The following is an 18,331-nucleotide window of genomic DNA, read 5'->3' as shown; positions in this document are numbered from 1 at the left end:
AACTCCCCATTCCTCTTACCCCTGGCCCGTGTTAACCTCTAATCTACTTTCTGTCTCTGGATTTGCTTACTTACATGTCACATATAAGGGGAAATCGTACAGTATTTGTCCTTTTGTAACTGACTTCTTTTACTTAGCATCATGTTTTGGGGGTTCATTTGTAGCATCCCCTTTTGTGACTGAATAATATCCCATTATCCATTCACCTGCTGATGGATTGTTTCTATCTTGTGGCCATTGTGAATAATGCTGTAATAAACATCAGTGTACAAGTGTCGGTTCGAATTCTTTTCTCTCAACAGTGCTTTAAAATAAAGATCACTCATTTGCCACTTTGTCATAAGTCCCCCCTGAAGACTTTTCCCTGAACAAGTCATTATCTGTCATATTGCTATTTAAGTTTTTCGTAGCCCCAGTGCCTAGAACAATGAGGTGCATACAAGAGGCACTTGAGAGACAGGAGGTCCTAGCAGAACTAGGAGACTGAATTGATCCCTGAGATAAGTCAACAGCTAGAAATCGGGAAGAATGAAGGACTCAGCAAAGAATCAGCCTAAGATTCTTAATTAATTAGAGTAAATCAGAGTTAAAGGTGAATTAATAAAGTATGGGAGTCCTAGAGAGAAATTCCTTGGAAGGGGTTGTTGATAGTGTTAAAATCTCCAAAAAACTTTATGGCAGTTGAACTCACTTGGCAAACCTTGGTTTTGCATTTGTGTATGAATGAGTTAATTGCTGTATCCTTACTTGTCTTAACCATCTCATAAACAAAATGTCAATCTGGACAACTTAGAACCTGGACAACTTAGAACCCTAGAATATATTGCCTTCCCAGCCACTTTTACTGAGAAGAGGGAAAATCATTTGGAAAGATGACTGTATTTATTCCCTCCAGTTGTCCAAGGAAATTCTTCATCCTGAAGTTACTTTTCCAATGAAAGGAAGGCTATCACTGCCAGGAGACACTTAAGGCATATTAAGTAATGTTTCCCTTAGAACAATTTACAAGTGTTATGTTTTCCCCTTGTACAAAAGACAGATCTAAGAAAAATGTCTAATGCAGCTGGGAAAGATTTTCATTCTTAGGTGGCTGTTGGACATTTAGAAATGAACAAGTGGAACAGAACATTTACATTTATAAATTGTTCCTCTATTCAATACTCCACAGAATCCATGTCATTCTGCATCTGTTAAGTGGCTTAGCTAACGGTTCATAGCCCACTGTGTGTCTAAAAAGACCCCTCCAGTTACAAAATTATTTTAGAAAATTCCATGAGAAAGAGGAGGCCTTGTCCCCTTGTGTGTCCCATGTTAAATATTACATGTGTCCTTTGTATGTTATGAAAATCAGTATGATCTGACCTGCATGAGTTTAATGGAACTTAACCTTGGATGAATGGTTAACCATTGCTAAGTCACTTCAGTCATGTCCGACTCTGTGCGACCCCATAGACGGCAGCCCACCAGGCTCCCCTGTCCCCGGGATTCTCCAGGCAAGAACACTGGAGTGGGTTGCCATTTCCTTCTCAATGTTAACCGTGGGTGAGTGATTAACTATGGATGAATCCATCCTATTTTGTAGTAATTTATTTTAAAGAGGATTATAAAAACATTTCCAGAGGAGGTGGACTCTCCTTTGCCTATTTTTTTTCTATTAATATTTTGCTTCGTGCATTCTTCTTGTGGTTTATCAACTACACAGATGTATTTTACCACTATTTCTTTATTGAAATTATCAACATTTCTCCTGCCATTTAGCTAGTGATACATTCTCCTTCATTCCCATCAGGATATAAACATGTTATTTTTTCCGTCTTAAGAAAGAAAGAAAAAAAAACCAAAACTCTTTTTCTACTTCCCCCACCTGCTATCACTCATTCCCACCGCCCCACCCCCCTTCCCTGTATCACAGGACTTCTCAAGTTTGACACTTGGACATTTTGGATTTGATTTCCTGCTTCAATCTACTTAATGCATCAGACAGAACAACCATCAAAAAACAAGTCAGATCACATTACTTTTCTGCTCAGGACTCTTGACATCCATGAGCCTGTTTCCAACTCCTCTCCCACCTCTCTCAGCTGCAGCCCACTTACCTCCTTATCCTTCTAACTTGCTAAGATTACTCCTGCTTCTGACTTCCAAGTTTATTGTTTCATTGCTCGGGGTCCTCTCCCTCCCTCTAGATTTCTACATGGCTCCCACTTTCCCTCCCTCAGGTCTTTACTCATATGTCAGCCAGTCAGTGCAGCCTTCTCTGGTTAAAAACAGCAATCCCTGCCCCAACGCTCCCTTTCTTTCTTCTCTACCTTTTAAGCATCTTTAAAAAAAACACAAATTTTATTTTTTTATTTTTTAAATTTTATTCATTTATTTATTTCTGGCTGTGCTGGCTCTTTGCTTTACGAGGGCTTTTCTCTAGTTGTGGCAAGTGGCTTCTCTCTAGTTGAAGTACGTGGGCTTCTCATGAGGTGACTTCTCGTTGCTGAGCATGGGCTCTAAAGCATGCAGGCTTCAGTAGTGCTTGGGCTCAGTAGTTGTGGTGCATGGGCTTAGCTGCCCGGCAACATGTGGAATCTTCCTGGACCAGGGATTGAACCCCCGTCCCCTGCATTGGCAGGCAGATTTTTAACCACTGGCCCACCAAGGAAGTCTGGAAATTTTATCTTTTAAAAAAATGTTTTTTAAAGTTTTTTTTTTTGATGTGGAGCATTTTTAAAGACCCCTAGGGAAGTCCTGGAAATTTTAAATATATATACACGTTGAAAGAATAGCATAATGAACTCCCATGTACCTGCCATTTAATTTCAGTTGATACCAGAATTTTGCTAATTTTGTTTCCTCTATCTCCCTCCACTCTCAGGAATATTTAAAAATAAATCCTAGACATTGTTTCTTTGGTGAATAGTATGTTTTATTACCATCTCACATAATATTTGTACTACTTAGTTATTATTGTTCATTAGCATGTCAGCTCCATAAGACCATGGGCTTTCGTTTTTGTTCCCACCTCACCACCAAGTCACCACAGATCTTTTTGTAGATTTCAGTTTGTCTTTTCTGGATATCTCTTATGGTCTGGTTTCTTTTATCTAGCATGACTTTTTATTTAGCATAATATTTGAGATTCATCCATGTTAGCAGCAATTTGTTTTCATTTTTCATTTTTTGCTGAATAGGATTACATTGTATGAATATACCATATTTGGTTATATAATGATCAGTTGAACATTTCAATTGTTTCCACTTTTTGCTATTATTAGATACGGTTTTAATTATGAAATACTTCAAGTGTATCAGTAGAAAAATATACAATAGCAAGCATGTTTATGCTTACTGTGTTCTGTCCTTTGTTCTAAGTGTGTTAGATACAGTGGTGTATCTAGCATGTTTGACACCCAGAGAAAGTCAGTTTTTACACCACCATCCCCTTTCTTTTTTAGTAAGTTTTTTTTCAAGCAGTTTAAATTCAGTGCAAAATTAAGGGCCACTAACAGGGAGTTCCCATATACTCATTGCCCCCACACATGCACAGCCTCCCCCACTATCAGCATCTCACACTCTTGATACTTTTGTTACAAAGATGAATCTACCATTATCACCTGAAGTCCATAGTTTACCTTAGGTTTCTCTAGGTAATGTATATCTTTTGAGTTTTGATAAATGAATGACATGTATCTTCCATCATAATGTCACATAGAATAGTTTCACTGCCCTAAAAATACCGTGTGTTCCACGGATTCTCCCCTCCCCTGTATCCCTGGCAACTGCTGATGTTTTTACTGTCCCCAGTTTTTATCTTTTCCAGAATGTCATACAGTTGGAATCATACATAATGTAACCTTTTCTGATTGGCTTCTTTCACTTAGTAATATGCATTTAAGTTTGCTCCATGTCTTTTCATGGCTGTGCTCCAATGATTGACAACTCTGTTTACCTTGTGTATGTAACATGAATATGTAAAGATGATCATTGATTAGTCATTATAAGTTGATAAGCAGTCATTGATAAGTTTGCAGAATTTAAGGATCAGAGCCAGAAACTGTATCTTATTCATTTCTTTGCTAATCCACATGTATTTAAAAATACATTAATATAATTAAAAAGTATCTAGTACCTTTTTGTCCTGTATAATAGTTTTTTTCATTAAAAATTTGATTGATATTATTTAGGTAAAGTTTAATAAAATAATGCTGCTCTTGACTTTTTTTAAATCTTATTTTTCTTATCTTTCAGTGAAAATCTTGGTTTCTGTTATCATTAATATACTTGTAATTTGCTTTATACTAATTTATAATGGTAGTAATATTATTATACCACATGCATATGTAATACATAGTATGATTCTGAAGCTAATGATTACCTTATTAAGAAAGCTTCAGATTTCTTTGCAGTTCTTTTTTGTTTGTTTTTATTTTATATTGGTGTGTAGCCAGTTGCTCTCACCTTCTGAGGTAGCCCCCACACTTTGTGGAATGTTTTTCTCTGAATCAATCCACTTCTTGCCTATCACTTCGTCTCTCACTGAATTCTACCATGAGACATCAAGAACCTGAGCTTCATTAAGTCCCGAGACCAGAATTAAGACCCAACAACTGGAAGATGTCAGTGTTCTTCATACCAAAGACCACCACCTGAGGCCAGGAACCAAAGACGCTCATTAAGATTAGGTGAGACCAGATTAAAGGAGTACACACTCTGTTCTTATCAGCAATCCCACCTTTGAATAGTTGCTATAAAATCCTCATCAAATCCTCCCAGAGTGGGACACAGTTTTTCCAGACAGGAACCCATTGTGTCCCCCTTTGCCTGGCAAAGCAATAAAGCAATGTTTTTGTACTTCACCCCCGACTCCCAACTATTTTCACTGTTTCTTTTCTGACCATTTTTGTTGGTCATCTTATTTCAGGGCTATTACTGAGAATAAAAGAGGAGTGGTCAAGAGACCAAGAAAAGCCACAGACTAGAAAATATTTTCTGATAAAATCTGATGAAGAGATGCTATCCAAAATACACAAAGAACTCTTAAAACTGAACAATAAGACCAGGAACACCCTGGGAATTCCGTAGAGGTCCAATGATTAGGAGTCCCTATTCTCACTGATGAAGGCCCAGTCTCAATCACTGGTCAGGAAACTAAAATCCCACAAGTTTCTTGGGGCAGCCAAAAAAAAAAAAAAAAAAGACAAAAACCAGACAAAAGATCTGTATAGATACTTCACCAAAGAAGATGCACAGGTGGTAAAGAAGCATATGAGAACACGCTCAATTTCACAAATCACTGCTGCTGCTGCTGCTAAGTCGCTTCAGTCGCTTCCGACTCTGTGCGACCCCATAGACGGCAGCCCACCAGGCTCCTCTGTCCATGGGATTCTCCAGGCAAGAACACTGGAGTGGGTTGCCATTTCCTTCTCCAATGCATGAAAGTGAAAAGTGAAAGTGAAGTCGCTCAGTCGTGTCCGACTCTTAGCGACCCCATGGACTGCAGCCTACCAGGCTCCTCCGTCCATGGGATTTTCCAGGCAAGAGTACTGGAGTGGGGTGCCATTGCCTTCTCCATCACAAATCACTAGAGAATAGCAAATTAAAATCACAATAAGATAACACTGCACTCATATTAGGATGGTTAAAACTCAATTCACTCTGGGCTAATGACTAATTTCACAGGGTAAAAAAAAAAGCGAAGCCCGACTCCCTCAGGTACTACACACACACCTGAGAGAAGGGGGCGTGGCACTTAGAGCTCGGGCGAGACCGTTAAAGCAGTTAGGACTGCCCCTGGCGCCTGATTAAGATATTTATTTTTCCCTCCGCACCCTACTAGAATATTAATTTTTATTTATGATAAATGTTAATACATTTTAATTAATTTTTAAGTCTAATTTCAGTTGATCCTGAAGTGCCTTTTGTCCCCAGCCCGCTGTAAGCCCTCAGGAAAGGTTGCAACTTAAAATGATGTAACTTTTGCTAAAAACAAACAAAAAACCCCAAACTAAACGGTTCCACCTCACAGGGAACTTGGCAGGGAAGGAACGGAGGTTTTTGTTGTTGTTGTCGCTCCTCAGGCATTTCAGTAGTTGCCTATCACCCTGGGGGCGGGGCCGCGTGTAGACCCGATGGACCCGGGTGAGGCCGCCATTTTGGACTCTTCCCCAAGGAGCTTCAGCCGGCTTTTCGCGCTGCCGCCGCCGCTATCTGCGGCCTTCCTGGGCAGAATGAATGTGATAGACCATGTGCGAGACATGGCGGCCGCGGGGCTGCACTCCAACGTGCGGCTCCTCAGCAGCTTGCTACTTACAATGAGTAATAACAACCCGTGAGTTGAGGCGGGGAGCGGCCTGGGACTCGGGAGAAAGCGGCGCCGGTTTGGGAGCGGGGAATGTGGGGGCCTGGGCTTTGGCGGGAAGGAGCGGATGCGGGCTCCCGGCTGAGGTTCCGAGGTCAGTAAGGGCCTTGTCGGGCGCAGCAGACTTAGGAACGCAAGTTGAGTTCGCCGGGTCCCCGCGTTGTACAGGGCGCTGGGACGCGGTTCCTGCGGGAGATGCGGCGAGCGGCTGCTTGGAGAAATGAAGGCGGAGGCTCTGAGAATGACCCTGGCTAGGATTTCCAGAAAGTTGGGAGCAGAGGGTTCGCTAAGGCACTGTCGCCGGTCATAGCGGCAGTCACATCTCTGGGCTGACTCCTCTCTTCCCGAAGAACGTTTTCTCTGTCGCCCAGGCTCAAAGAAGCCTTGTCCCCTGGCGCTTGATTAAGATACTTAGTTTTTAGTTTTACATCCTCGTCCCACGTCTGAGGTTGCTTTTTCTTTCCCTTTGAGTGTTATCAGTAGCGTTTGCTTTCTCCTTCCCGCAAACACTTGAAGACGGGAGACTTCCTGGGTGGGTGGGAGTGGCGCGTTTTTAAGGACCCGCAGTGACCTTTTGACGTTTCCTGATAGACCATAGGATTGCAAAGAGTCGGACACGAGTAAAGCGACTTAGCACACTTTGCGGATGAAGCGGTGGTTTATTTCTTGCCCCTTTGCTTAAATTTCTTCGTTGTGTTTAAATGAAAATTTCTTCCCACGGCCTCTGAAGCCAAAGAGCTCTCTCCCACTCAGTCTCACCTATTCTGCTCTCTACTCGCTTCCCTGGTCATGCTCTTCTGTTACTTGAACACCCCAAGGTTCTCAGCTCAGGGTTTTTGCATTTACCATTCTGCTTGGAGTCCAACTCAGAGCTCCCTCCTTTAGGATTTCAACTCAGATATCCTTCCTAGAATACTCTTGTCTGGCCGTCAGAATTGTCTCTGGCCCTCAGCATTCTATCCCTTTACCCTGTTATATATTATACATCACTTTTTGTTTGAGATATCTTTGACTTACTAGTCTGAGATGTGCAACATGATGATTTGTTATTTGTATATACTGTGAAATGATCACCATAGTAAGTCTAGCTAACATCTAACAACCCCACATAGTTACAGAAAAATATTTTTCTTGTGATGGGAACTTTTCTATATTCTTTTTTCTGTATTCTTCCTCTTAACACCTAATGAAGTCTGCAGCTTGCCTGTTGATATGCAAAGGAAAGTGCGTGCAACCTCAGAAAGTTGAAACATGGTGTTCAAGTTCACACATCTAGTAAGTGGAGGAGCCACAATGTCTGGATTTTGGTCCTTCTGACTTTAAAGTCTCATTCTGACCCTCCATAGTCTACTGTGTCAAGTGGCATTACAGTCTACTCAGTGTGGACCCATTTGCATTTGGGCTGCTCTGGAAGCTGTCTGGGCCACTTAGCTGTGTTGCAGCTGTTTTTCCCTGTTTCATTTCCACTAGTGTGCTTTTAGACCTCACTATGTGAGGCCCATCATTTTACCACCATCCACTTAGTGTTGACAGTGAGGAGCCCTGGTCTCTGTCAGCCTACTTTGTTTATTCTGGAGCCTTTCACCTGGTTCTTAGTGATTAGTCAAAGTACACAGTGTCTGCCATTGGGAATTTATACACTGGTCAGTCATTATTCTTGGTTTTTCAGATGTTACAGGATAAATAGGAGGTTGGTCTTCTGATTAGATTTAGCCCATTCTTCTTTATAGTAGGCTGAACTGGCAGTTTCCTTTCTACTTTCAGGAGGTGTTTAAATTCTGACCTTTATCATTTCCATTTTAAAGTTTATTACTTAATCTTCAGTATATACCATTAAAAAAAAAAAGGCAGTACTGAAGGGGTATGCAGATAAGTGTCTGCTCAGGAGTCTTGAACTTCACCCCACCTTTTCCCTTCTCTGGAGGCAACAAATTAACAGTTTTTCATGTATCATTTCAGAAATAACTTGTGGATGCAGTAAGTAGGCTTGTAAGTTACAATATATAAACATCTGAATGCTTTCTCTGAGGGTAATATCAAATCAGCTGTTTTCTTTCATATTTTCAGTTCAGTTCAGTCGCTCAGTCGTGTCCGACTCTTTGCAACCCCATGAATCACAGCACGCCAGGCCTCCCTGTCCATCACCAACTCCCGGAGTTCACTCAAGCTCATGTCCATCAAGTCGGTGATGCCATCCAGCCATCTCATCCTCTGTCGTCCCCTTCTCCTCCTGCCCCCAATCCCTCCCAGCCTCAGGGTCTTTTCCAATGAGTCAGTTCTTCGCATGAGGTGGCCAAAGTATTGGAGTTTCAGCTTTAGCATCAGTCCTTCCAGTGAACACCCAGGACTGATCTCCTTAAGGATGGACTGGTTGGATCTCCTTGCAGTCCAAGGGACTCTCAAGAGTCTTGTCCAACATCACAGTTCAAAAGCATCAATTCTTCAGTGCTCATCTTCACAGTCCAACTCTCACATCCATACATGACCAGTGGAAAAACCATAGCCTTGACTAGATGGACCTTTGTTGGCAGAGTAATATCTCAGCTTTTCAATATGCTATCCAGGTTGGTCATAACTTTCCTTCCAAGGAGTAAGCGTCTTTTAATTTCCTGGCTGCAATCACCATCTGCAGTGATTTGGGAGCCCCAAAAAATAAAGTCTGTCACTGTTTCCACTGTTTCCCCGTCTATTTGCCTTGAAGTGATGGGACCAGATGCCATGATCTTAGTTTCTGAATGTTGAGCTTTAAGCCAACTTTTTCACTCTCCACTTTCACTTTCATCAAGAGGCTTTTTATTTCCTCTTCACTTTCTGCCATAAGGGTGGTATCATCTGCATATCTGAGGTTATTGATATTTCTCCCGGCAGTCTTGATTCCAGCTTGTGCTTCTTCCAGCCCAGCATTTCTCATGATGTACTCTGCATATACGTTTAATAAGCAGGGTGACGATATACAGCCTTGACGTACTCCTTTTCCTATTTGGAACCAGTCTGTTGTTCCATGTCCAGTTCTAACTTGCTTCCTGACCTGCATACAGGTTTCTCAAGAGGCAGGTCAGGTGGTCTGGTATTCCCATCTCTTGAAGAATTTTCCACAATTTATTGTGATCCACATAGTTAAAGGCTTTGGCATAGTCAATAAAGCAGAAATAGATGTTTTTCTGTAATTCTCTTGCTTTTTCCATGATCCAGTGTGTCTCCCTAAATAGAATGTCAGAGCTGGAATAGATCTCAACTGTCTGAACTGTACCTTTCAATCCTTAACTTTTCTTTGTCACTTTATATCCAGTGTTTAGCCTATCTATCCTTTTTTTAAAATTATTTTTTATTAAGATAAAATTTGCATACCATCAGATTCACGCTTTTAAAGAATACATTTCTGTGGTTTTAAGTATATTCACAGAGTTGTACAACCATCACCAATGTTTGTTCTAAAGCATTTGTATTATCCCCAAAGAAACCCCAAATCAGTTAGTAGTCACAAGTTCCACTTGCCCAGCCTTTGGCAGTTACTAATCCGTGGTACCTATTCTTGAGTATCCTTCATTTGCTGAGCAGTTAACCATCTACAGAGTTCTTGGACTATTCTTTCTTTTTAAGTGACAGTAGCTTGTCCCTGTCCGGAGAAGGCAATGGCACCCCACTCCAGTACTCCTGCCTGGAAAATCCCATGGATGGAGGAACCTGGAAGGCTGCAGTCCATGGGGTTGCTGAGGGTCGGACACGACTGAGCGACTTCACTTTGACGCATTGGAGAAGGAAATGGCAACCCACTCCAGTGTTCTTGCCTGGAGAGTCTCAGGGATGGGGGAGCCTGGTGGGCTGCTGTCTATGGGGTCTCACAGAGTTGGACACGACTGAAGTGACTTAGCAGCAGCAGCTTGTCCCTGTCAGAGAAAAAATGTAAATTTTAACTAGATGAGGGATGAGATTGGAGATTAAAAATACAAGTTTCCCATTAAGATTGGTGGACATGTCTAGGCACCTATAACACTTGCAAGCAATATTCAAGATTGAAGGGAACATTCTGCAATGTATTTCTTCTGTTACTATGTCCTTAAACCCCTGAGACTCAGGGAAGTAATCTTCTAGTGCTAGTGAAGTTTACTTGCTGCTGCTGTTTACTTACTTAGTCATGTCCAACTCTTTGCTACCCCATGGTTGTAGCCTGTCAGGCTCCTATGTCCATGGGGTTTCCCAGGCAAGAATACTGAAGTGGGTTGCCATTTCCTCCTCTAGGGATCTTCCAGACTCAGGGATTGAACCTGTGTCTCCTGCTTGGCAGGTGGACTCTTTACTACTGAGCCACCTGGGAAGCCCCAGTAAAATTTACTTACATATGGAGAGAAAAACAACTTCTGTCAAATACGGCTAATCCTCTCATCTGTTCCATTCTGTCCCATTGGCTTGTCCTAGTCTTTTCCTGTATTTCAGTATTCCCATTTTCTTCAGTATTTGAAGAGTTTCAAATTCCCTCCAAACCTCTTTTTGTTAACACTTAAATAAAAAAGATTCAGAGTGGTGAGTTTCTCTTTTCCAGTTTTTTAACCCTTCTTCGGCAGTATTTGGTAATATTAAGTCATGATTGCTCTCCTTTGTCTGTATTACCTTGAAAACTTGATGTTACTGTGGGAGTATTAACTCTTAAGAGGGCTTGGGTTAAAGAGGGGGAGGAAAAGATGTACACCTGACCCTTGAGCAAGTTTCAGAGGAGGGTAGGAGGCTCACAGTCAAAAATCAGTATATAACTTATATTTGGCTCTTTATGTATGCATTTCCTTTGAGTTTGCAGTTCCGCATACACAGATTCAACCAAGATGGTGTATAGTACTGTAGTGTGTGCTGTTGAAAAAAGAAATCTACATATTGGTGGACCCTGTAATTCAAGCCTGGTTTGTTCAAGGGTCAGCTGTATTAATATTTCTCTTTGTATATCTCTGTATTACTGAATTTGATTTAGAAGTAGCATTGTTTTCATAGTAAGTAAAGGAAAACAGAACAATTTAAGGCAATTTCCTACATATGTTGACAGTATTAACATGGAGAATGAGTCTTGGCTCTTTTTTCAGGGACTAGCAATTAAAGTACATTGCGTATGTTTTTTGGCTTATGTAGACACTAAGAAGGGCGTTCTTTCTGATATTTCAAAATAACCCATGTAGGGGGTATACTTTCTTTGTTTTTCTAGTGAGTTATTCTCCCCATCTCAGAAGTACCAGCTTTTGGTGTATCATGCAGATTCTCTCTTTCATGATAAGGAGTATCGGAATGCTGTGAGTAAGTATACTATGGCTTTACAGCAGAAGAAAGCCCTAAGTAAAACTTCAAAAGTGAGACCTTCAACTGGAAATTCTGCATCCACTCCACAGAGTCAGGTAATTGGAGATAGATGTGTGATATGTTTTTAGTTTGTTTGTATTGAGAGCAGAAGAGGTGGAAGGAATTTAAGACTGCTGATTTAGATGTAGAAGATGTAAAATAAAAAGTAATTTTAAGGACTTCCCTGGTGGCTCAGTGGTAAAGAATCTGCCTGTCAGTGCAGGAGAAACGGGTTCGATCCCTGATCTGGAAAGATGCCTGAGGCCACATGCCTGAGAGCAACTAAGCCCATGCACCATAACTATAGAGCCTGTGCTCTTGAGCCCCGGATCAGTGGTTGACAAGATAAGCCACCGCAGTAAGAAGCCTGTGCACTGCAACTAGAGACCAGCCCGGCCCCCCCGCTCACTGCAACTAGAGAAAAGCCCGCACAACAGTGAAGATTCAGCACAGCCAAAAATAAATTAAAAAATTTTAAAGTAATTTTAAAGGGGAGCTGACTGGAGAAACAAAGGTTAAAAACCACTTAGGTACAAGAATTCATCCAACCAAGCACAAAGGGCTAAAAACAAAATTCACTCTGGATGAATTGAAAAATAGAATTATCTGGGCTCTAACCAAAGTCATATATTAGTCCTCCCTTTTATACAAACAATTAAGAAATCGAAAGTTTTTTTTTTTTAATTTAATGAAAGTACACTTTCAAGATGTCACTCAGTTCTTAGGATTGTGAATACCTGGGGAAATTCATATGAAATTATCTTTCGAGTTCTTACTAGTTTTGGTTGCTTGATTAAATAAATGAAGGGTAAAAAACTAATTTCACCACTTGACAGTTATACCATTGCTAGATATTTACTGTAATAGTTGATTTGCAAAAGGTTTACAAGGGTATATAAGTAAGGCTGCTTACTATAGCACTGTTTATAATGGTAAGAAACTATAAGCAAAACTTTATCAGTAGGATCTAGTTATAGTGTAGCCCTAGGATGGGATATTGAGGAAGTGAAATATACATTGTATGCGCTGATTTGGAAAGGCCTGTATATATTAGTAAATAAGCTTTTAAGCAGTGTGTTCACTACTCTTTCTGTTTAAAGGTGATAGTTATTTTAATTTTTTGGCCACACTGTGCTACTTTTGGGATCTTGGTTCCCCAACCAAGGATTGAACCTGAACCCACCCTGGCCCTCTTGGCAGTGAAAGTGTGGAGTCCTAACCACTGGACTGCCAGGGAATTCCCTAAAGGGGATAGTTTATAGACATATATCCTGGTATATGCCTAAAATATATATGGATAATATACATGGAAAATTTAGCATATGTGTGTGAAGAAAATTAACACAACTTTAGAGGGGGGGAACCTTGACTTTCAGTTTGAACCTGTCTTTAAATTATACATGCAATTTACATTTAAAAGGAATGTCAGAATGAACTGAAGTGAAATTATGAATCACATTCTGTATTTTTCCACATTAAAAAAAGACAAAGTAATTGCTTTTTTTTTTTTTAGCGCCTGTACATTTTTCTCTTGTTTTATTTCTCTGTATGTAGAGCCTTTGTGTTTTGTTACTAAAGAGCTGATTGCCAGGAATTGTTTTCTGACCCTGAATGGAAGTCATGTGTATTATCCACACAGAATAATTCATAGAAGTAATATTTGGGGGCATTCTGTATGCTAAGCACTATGCTTATTTAATCTTGAAGGAGTTTTTTTAAAAATTGAGATACAGTTTACAACATAATATTCACAGTTCAGGGTAGGATATTGAATAATTCCAGAATGTTTACATCCCTCTAGAAAAGCCTTGTGTTTTTTATTTCTGTAGCCCCTGGAAATCACTGACCTTTCTGCCTCAGTGGGTTCGCCTATTCTGGACCTTTAATATGAATGGAATCATGCAATGTGTGGCCTTTTGTGGCTGGCTGCTTTTACTTAGTATGTTTTCAAGGTTGATCCATATTATGGCACATAATAAAGAAGCAATTGTTTATTCCTTTTTGTTGCAGAATAATATTCCATTGTGTGGATGTGCCATATTTTAACTATTCATTAGTTGGTGGGCATTTGTGTTGTTTCTGCTTTTTATCATTAATGATGCTATGAACATTTTTGTGCAGGTTTTTGTGTGGACATATGTTTTCAGTTTTCTTGGCTGTGTACACAGAAGCAGAATTACTGGGTCATATGGTAATCATGTGTAACATTTTGAAGAACTGCCATACTGCTGAAATAATATTTTGAAGAGATGTTTTCATTTCCTCTTAAGTGTCTTCCATCTGAAATTGAAGTAAAATACAAAATGGCTGAATGTTACACAATGCTAAAACAAGATAAAGACGCCATTGCTATACTTGATGGGATCCCTTCAAGACAAAGAACTCCCAAAGTAAGTTGAATTAACAATTTGGTTACATATTTTTCTCTTCCCCAGTCCTTCCAGCTGTCTTCCTCCATGGTTTCAGGGACTACATCTGAACATTTTACAAACCTTGTCTCTGATTCCCACTTTGTTCCCCTGTTCTCCCTGTTTAGAGAGAGGAGTGACTTTCTTATAAGACCCTGAAAATTCTGCTGAGGAAAATGGTAGCTGGAGAGTACTACATGTGTTTAATTATTTTGTTTTTCTTATTGTAGGAAACATGATTTGCAATATAGTTCCAGGTAGCAACAATACTTTTTAAGAATCTCATTTTTTGCATTCTGTAGGTATGCCCATTTGATAATGTATATTCCTTTTATTTTCAGAATTAAAACTTCAAGATTCTTTGTATGTATTTTTGTGTAGGATAGTATTTGTGTTTTATTTGGCAATAATAGTATATAGAACACCTTCAACTGAAATCGAAAGATCTAGTTTCTTGTCTTTGCATTTAGGGCATACAAGCAGTGTGTAGTGTGAACTTGGGCAAGTTAAAAATCTGGCTTTACTTTTTTCCTTATTGAGGATGATAATACTTTCTCTGGTATAAACTAAGTTCATGGATGTGAGAATACTTTTTAAAATATTATTCTATAAGGAGTATTATATTAGGCATCTGAATACAGGTTTTCTTTGAAGTCCAGTTTAGAAAAACAATGAAAATCTTAGCTCTTAGGAATGAATTCACATCATTATTTAATATTCTAACACATACTTTCATGTCACCTACTTTCCTCTCTTCATTGAAAAACTGCAGTGTAGTTAACAATAGGAACTTGTGCACATCTTCCTGCCATTAAAAGAAAAGGAATTATAAGCAGTAGGGACCAGGTGTATTTAGTGTTTTTTCACCCAAGTGTTATTGAGTTTTAAAGATAATCACACTTGATGAGAACATGTTTAAGCATCTCATGTTGAAGATTTAATATTTTCTGAATTTTAAAAATTAAGCTATTTCTTCATATTTTATGGTGATAATTGTTATTTAAAACATTTGTAAGTATATTATAGACTAACCTGTCTTACAACAAGCTGGGCACTGTATACTTAATTATATTCTGATACGCTATGAAAGTCTTACCCTAAGAATAATTTTTTTGTATATATGAAGGGTGTCTTCATTTGGAAAATGCTGCTTTGATTGTAAGCTTTGAAGGATACCTATTCCTTATCTTATTGGAAACGTTCCATAATTTCTTCTTAATGACTTGAGGGAGTTTGGGGGCATTTTTAAAATTGAGTAATGGCCAAGAAAGTGAGCCTTGTGGTATCCAACACATTGGTGTTTACAGCTGTCATTTTAGGAAGAACTAGAGGAGTCCACATACGTTAGGAGTACATATCCTTCATAGAGCTGTTGTAGCCAGGAGCAAACAAAGATGTGTGCCTCAAACATAAACCTATAATATTTACAGTTTTTCTTTCTTGTCCGTTAGGGAGTTAACTGGCTTCTCAGTCTGTGTAAAGGACAAGGAAGTGAGTCAAAAAACGTCTAAATGAACGTCTGTTAATGTATGGTAAACACCGCCACACATTCCTTCACATTTTAAAGGAAAATTCCAGTGTGAGATTATTATGTCTTGGAAAATCTTCAACTTTTAAGAGAAACATACCAAGAAACAATTTGTCACTCAGTTTTTAGAAAATGATGACTGCTTATATTTATAACTGGTGGAATGCAACTTTAATGATGTCCCCAAGTAAGGATCTGTTTTTAAAAAGAATTGACTTTCTAACTAGGTAGTTCTCAAAACTCAAAGTGTCAGGTAGTTTAAACGGAATATTTAATATTTGTTGAGATAGAAGGCCCGTCAGTCATAGTTCGTTAATAACAAGCAGTCAAGAAAGGATTTTAAATTTAATTCTTTTATTTTTTTCAAGTATTGACACCAATACTGGAGTTTTCCTTTAAGTATCTTTTTTTTTTTTTTTGCATTTCAACATAACCTAAAATGGAAAACCTGAGGCCAAATAAAAAATAGTTTAATTTCTAGTATTTCATTATTTCATTGAATCAGTATGGATTAATGCCATACTAGATTGTTTTATATACTGTCAGTTCATAATTGGAACAGATGTTTTTCATCTTCAGAGTAATTTTTTGAGTAAATATCTGGCATACCAAGCTACAGATAATTGAAGAGATTGGGGATTGGCTCTTTTTCTTTTGTGCCCTTGTGTTGACTGCTTTCTTAGGTTAATGATCTGGCAAACATTGTGTTCCATTTAAGATCTATTAATTTTAAATTGGAATATTGTGTACTCTTTGTACTATTAAGATCATTTATCTCTTCTCTGTAACATCTGTATTCTTTGGAACTTTTAGGTTTTGTCAAATTTTCCCTGTTGCATTTTTAGGAAGTTGTCTCGCCCCCAAACTGAGTTACATATTTGAGTTGTGCGAAAAATGCATTCACTAGATTTAAATAATAAAGCTAATCTCTGGATCATTGTCACCTCTGGAGATCAGTTAGAGTTTGATTTTTGTAGCATTTTTTTGAGTCAGACAATACCTGTGAGTCAAAGCTTTAAGCATTAGAAAAGCTAAGAGTCTAACTGCTAGACTAATTGTCAGAGAGGAGCCAAATGTTTTACTTTTGTGTCCATCATTTCCTTTTTGGGGAAAATTCATCTGATCTTTTTTAGCTAGCTTTGTTAAGACTTCCTCACTTTCTTATACTGTGATATTAAACTTAAAAAATAAAATATGTAAACAAACATTTTTAACATAGTTCATCCTCTGTTTTAAAAATCAAGGTAATTAGAATTCTGTAATTCTGTAACATTTCTCAAATGAATGTTACTTCCATTTCCAGAGGCAGCATCTTTGGTCCAGATATTATTGGGCCTTTTGGTTGGGTAAGTGTGAGGAATTTGGGAGGTAATGGGAGGACATAGAAAAGCAAAGGTAGTAATTTCCTTTCTGTTTGAAGAGTGGGGTTGCACTTTGTTTCCACAGGGCCTTGGGTAGATTTTTCAGTAAAAAGTAGAATAGCTAATAATGAAAATCAGAACTTACCAATGGTAAGATTGTATTTTTAAATACTTACCTTATTATCTTTTGTTTTCACTGCAGATAAACATGATGTTGGCAAACCTGTACAAGAAGGCTGGTCAGGAGCGACCTTCCGTCACCAGCTATAAGGAAGTGCTGAGGCAGTGCCCATTAGCCCTTGATGCGATTCTAGGTAAGGTCATTCTTCCCCTATTTTCATGGACTGTTTACTCTCTAAGATAGTGATTCTTAATCTTGGCTGTACATTAGAATAATTTAGGTTACTACTGCTGTGTATTCTTTCACCGCTGAAAACATACTGTAGTTGTTCTGTCATATGCATCTTGCTTAAAATAGGGAAAGGGTTGCCTTACAGCCTTGGAAAAGTGTAGCCTATTGCTTCTTGCATTGTAGAGGATGCTGTGCCTCACCTTCTTTCTCCTACTTTCTGTTGGATTAGGTTTGCTGTCTCTTTCTGTAAAAGGTGCAGAGGTGGCGTCAATGACGATGAATGTGATCCAGACTGTGCCTAACTTGGATTGGCTTTCTGTGTGGATCAAAGCCTATGCTTTTGTGCATGTTGGTGACAATTCGAGAGCAATCAATACCATTTGGTGAGAACCACAAAGTTAATTGAATATTCTTAGGACCCTTATATGGAAGTTGATGTATCTAAATTAGCAAAATGGAAAAATGAGATGCTTATCTCTTGTTGTAAAGCCTGTTGTCCCTGGGCTTTGTTAATCTCTTAATGTACTCAGTGGCCCCAGATGTAACAATCTTTGTTAAATGTAAACTTGGACCAAGTTTAACTCTGTGTGTCATACTTGAACCTGAAAGAACATCTTTTTGGATGTCCTAGAAGCATGGTTTTTGCACCATCTGACCTGGGTTGCCTCGGTACTGGGGTTTTACTTTCTAGTTAGGTAAAGTCCAAGGTCATCAGAGTGGGATTTGTATTAGGCAGAGTCATTTGGTTGAGTAATAAATAGCTGTTACTTTGAATGATATTATATTTAACACATACAGTATATATTATCTTTTGGAAAACTGCAACCAGAAAGTTCTTTCTAGGTAATGAGAGAGATTTCTGCTTTATTCTGTGTATTTACTATCTTATCTTGTATAATTTTAAATTACAAGCTCAGAATTAAGAAAATTAGTTACATGGTTTGTTTTTGAAGTCTTTCATTATGAAAAATGAAAAATCTTACATAAAATAGTACCCTTATGCCCATCACCCAGGTT

General features: G+C 38.9%; 1 protein-coding gene across 4 annotated transcripts in view; it reads left to right on the top strand.

The window, feature by feature from the left end:
* Positions 1-5,977: 5,977 nt before the first annotated feature.
* ANAPC7 (anaphase promoting complex subunit 7) overlaps positions 5,978-18,331 on the top strand; it is a 42,187-nt gene continuing 29,833 nt past the window's right edge. For 3 of the 4 annotated variants that reach the window (XM_055550872.1, XM_055550870.1, XM_055550871.1), the window contains exons 1-5: positions 5,978-6,316; positions 11,535-11,721; positions 13,936-14,055; positions 17,165-17,276; positions 17,544-17,697. In XM_055550872.1, coding sequence (XP_055406847.1) covers positions 6,117-6,316; positions 11,535-11,721; positions 13,936-14,055; positions 17,165-17,276; positions 17,544-17,697 — 773 coding nt within the window. In that variant the 5' untranslated portion in view covers positions 5,978-6,116. Of the gene's footprint in view, positions 6,317-11,534; positions 11,722-13,935; positions 14,056-15,524; positions 15,565-17,164; positions 17,277-17,543; positions 17,698-18,331 lie in introns of those variants that run through there. The other variant, XM_055550873.1, reaches the window with a different exon arrangement.

Source organism: Bubalus kerabau, chromosome 16 (assembly GCF_029407905.1).
Source record: "Bubalus kerabau isolate K-KA32 ecotype Philippines breed swamp buffalo chromosome 16, PCC_UOA_SB_1v2, whole genome shotgun sequence".
Classification (NCBI taxonomy): Eukaryota; Metazoa; Chordata; class Mammalia; order Artiodactyla; family Bovidae; genus Bubalus; species Bubalus kerabau.
The sequence above is the reverse complement of the archived record's forward strand: the minus strand, read 5'-3'. Positions and strand labels throughout refer to the sequence as shown.